A 2,494-nucleotide genomic window follows, 5' to 3' on the forward strand; every position below is an offset into this window, starting at 1 on the left:
TGCTCCAGTGCTGCAGGTCAGCTTGTCAGAGACACAGCTCTGTGTCCTCACATACTGGGTCGACCAGTGAGGTGCTGTATATTTGGACATAGACACATTAAGCACATTGGACAAAGCCTAACATTTTGTTTTAAAAGCATGGCTGGTGTCGTGGAATGTTCTTCCCACAATGTAATAATTTGTACAAAGTCCTTCAAAAATTCTAAGTTCTTGGTAAGGCAGTTAAGAATATCCAACAGTGGTCAAAAAGTGAACAAAAGTAGCTGAGTTTCAGTCCAAGGTGGTTTATTGCAACAACACAAGACAACCACAAATGAGATGCGTTCCGGACAACATCTGACAACATACAGAAGCAGTCTGCTTATATACATTTTCTGTGTCTTGGGGCTCCTCCTTTGAGCTCCACCTTTTTATTACGTATTTTCTATCACTTTTCCACGGATAGCCTTATTATTTTGTTACATATCGGTGGAAACTTCCCGTGGGTGCATATTTTTTAAAACACTTTATTGTCCTGCCTCCTTCCAAATGGCCCCACCTCATTATGTTAACCTCATTTGCAAACTGGCTCCCCATCATTATCTTCTTGCTGATGACAACACTCCATTATATTAACATCATGTGGTCATGCTAAACAGTTGCACATCGTTTCCTCTTCCTGGACCTTTACCATACATCTTTTGTTCACAATACAACATAATTTGATTTCTGATTATGATGTTTCCATGGTGCCCCATGTATGTCTGCTTCTGCCCGGGCCTGTGTGCGTCTAACTCTCAGCTTGACCTCAAGACTGACACACATATTTCCCTCAGATACATGTTAAGGCACACTTTTAATCATAGTGATAGGAATACATTCATTGTGAGATATGTAAGCACACCCTTTAACTAATGTGACAAGAAAATACAAGTACTATGAGAGGTTAATCTACTACACTGGAAAGTTCAATATTGTGTCATCAGCACATTAATGTAAAAAAGGTAGCTCAAGGGGTTATATCAGTCATGTCATTTTAATGTGTTTTACTTTTTTGCATGTTATGTCAAAGAATTTAATCTAACAAAATTCCCTAAATATATCTTAATTATAGTGTGTCTCAGTTCTGGCTAAGATCAAAATGTTTTCTAATGTGCAAAATATGTTTACATGTTTCCTGCAGATGTTAAGGAGAAGCTGATTGTTAAAGAAGAAGCTTCTTTAGACCACAAACCCCTTGCCCACCTGCATGACCCAAACCAAATTAAAGGCAGAGAGCTTCCAGAAGAGAATGATGGAAGAGAATCCATCAAGATACAAGATCATGGAGATGCTTCCATTTCTTCAGAGGCTGAAGACACTGAGGAGGATGAAGAAGACAGTGATGTAGAGCACCCTCTCTCTGAGCTGAAACACTTGTCAGACTCTGGATATAAGAAATGTTTTACAAAGAAGAATAAATGTAGGAAAGGCCACACAGGAGTTAAGCTTAGCTGCAAAGACTGTTGCAAAACATTTATTAGAAAATCAGCTTTAAACACACACATGAGAATCCACACAGGAGAGAAGCCTTTCTGTTGCGATCTGTGTGGACAAAGCTTTAGTCGAAAAGGAATTTTAAACAGACACATGAAAATCCACACAGAAGAGAAGCCTTTCTATTGTGATCTATGTGGACAAAGCTTTAGTCGAAAAGAAAGTTTAAACACACACATGAGAATCCATACAGGACAGAAGCCTTTCTGCTGTGATCAATGTGGACAAAGCTTTAGTCTCAAACAAAATTTAAACACACACATGAGAATCCATACAGGAGAGAAGCCTTTCTGTTGTGATCTATGTGGACAAAGATTTAGTCGAAAAGGAAGTTTAAACACACACATGAGAATCCATACAGAAGAGAAGCCTTTCTGTTGTGATCTATGTGGACAAAGATTTAGTCGAAAAGGAAGTTTAAACACACACATGAGAATCCATACAGGAGAGAAGCCTTTCTGTTGTGATCTATGTGGACAAAGCTTTAGTCAAAAACCACATTTAAACACACACATGATAATCCATACAGGACAGAAGCCTTTCTGTTGTGATCTATGTGGACAAAGATTTAGTCGAAAAGGAAGTTTAAACACACACATGATAATCCATACAGGACAGAAGCCTTTCTGCTGTGATCAATGTGGACAAACATTTAGCCACAAATCAAGTTTAAACACACACATGAGAATCCATGCAGGACAGAAGCATTTCTGCTGTGATCTATGTGAAAAAAGATTTAGACACAAATCTAATTTAGACAGACACATGAAAAACCATACAATGCAAGACAAGGCAAGTTTTTTTGTATAGCACATTTCAGTACATGGACAATGCAAAGGGCTTTATATGATTAAATGTAGGAAAATAAAAGGAACAAATTGGACTACAAAGAACACTCGCTCTCTGAGCTGAAACGCTTGTCAGACTCTGGATATAAGAAATGTTCTACAAAGAAAAAAAATGTGGAGTCATGTAAGAA

General features: G+C 38.1%; 1 protein-coding gene across 1 annotated transcript; it reads left to right on the top strand.

Moving 5' to 3' along the window:
- Positions 1–619: 619 nt before the first annotated feature.
- LOC118557745 (gastrula zinc finger protein XlCGF7.1-like) lies at positions 620–1,989 on the top strand (the record flags this gene model as incomplete). Its single annotated transcript, XM_036128027.1, has 1 exon — positions 620–1,989. A coding segment is annotated over exon 1 (840 nt), but the record flags the coding sequence as incomplete, so codon positions are not given.
- Between the last annotated feature and the right edge of the window lie 505 nt (positions 1,990–2,494).

The sequence above is a fragment of the Fundulus heteroclitus genome, chromosome 24, assembly GCF_011125445.2.
Source record: "Fundulus heteroclitus isolate FHET01 chromosome 24, MU-UCD_Fhet_4.1, whole genome shotgun sequence".
Taxonomy (NCBI): domain Eukaryota; kingdom Metazoa; phylum Chordata; class Actinopteri; order Cyprinodontiformes; family Fundulidae; genus Fundulus; species Fundulus heteroclitus.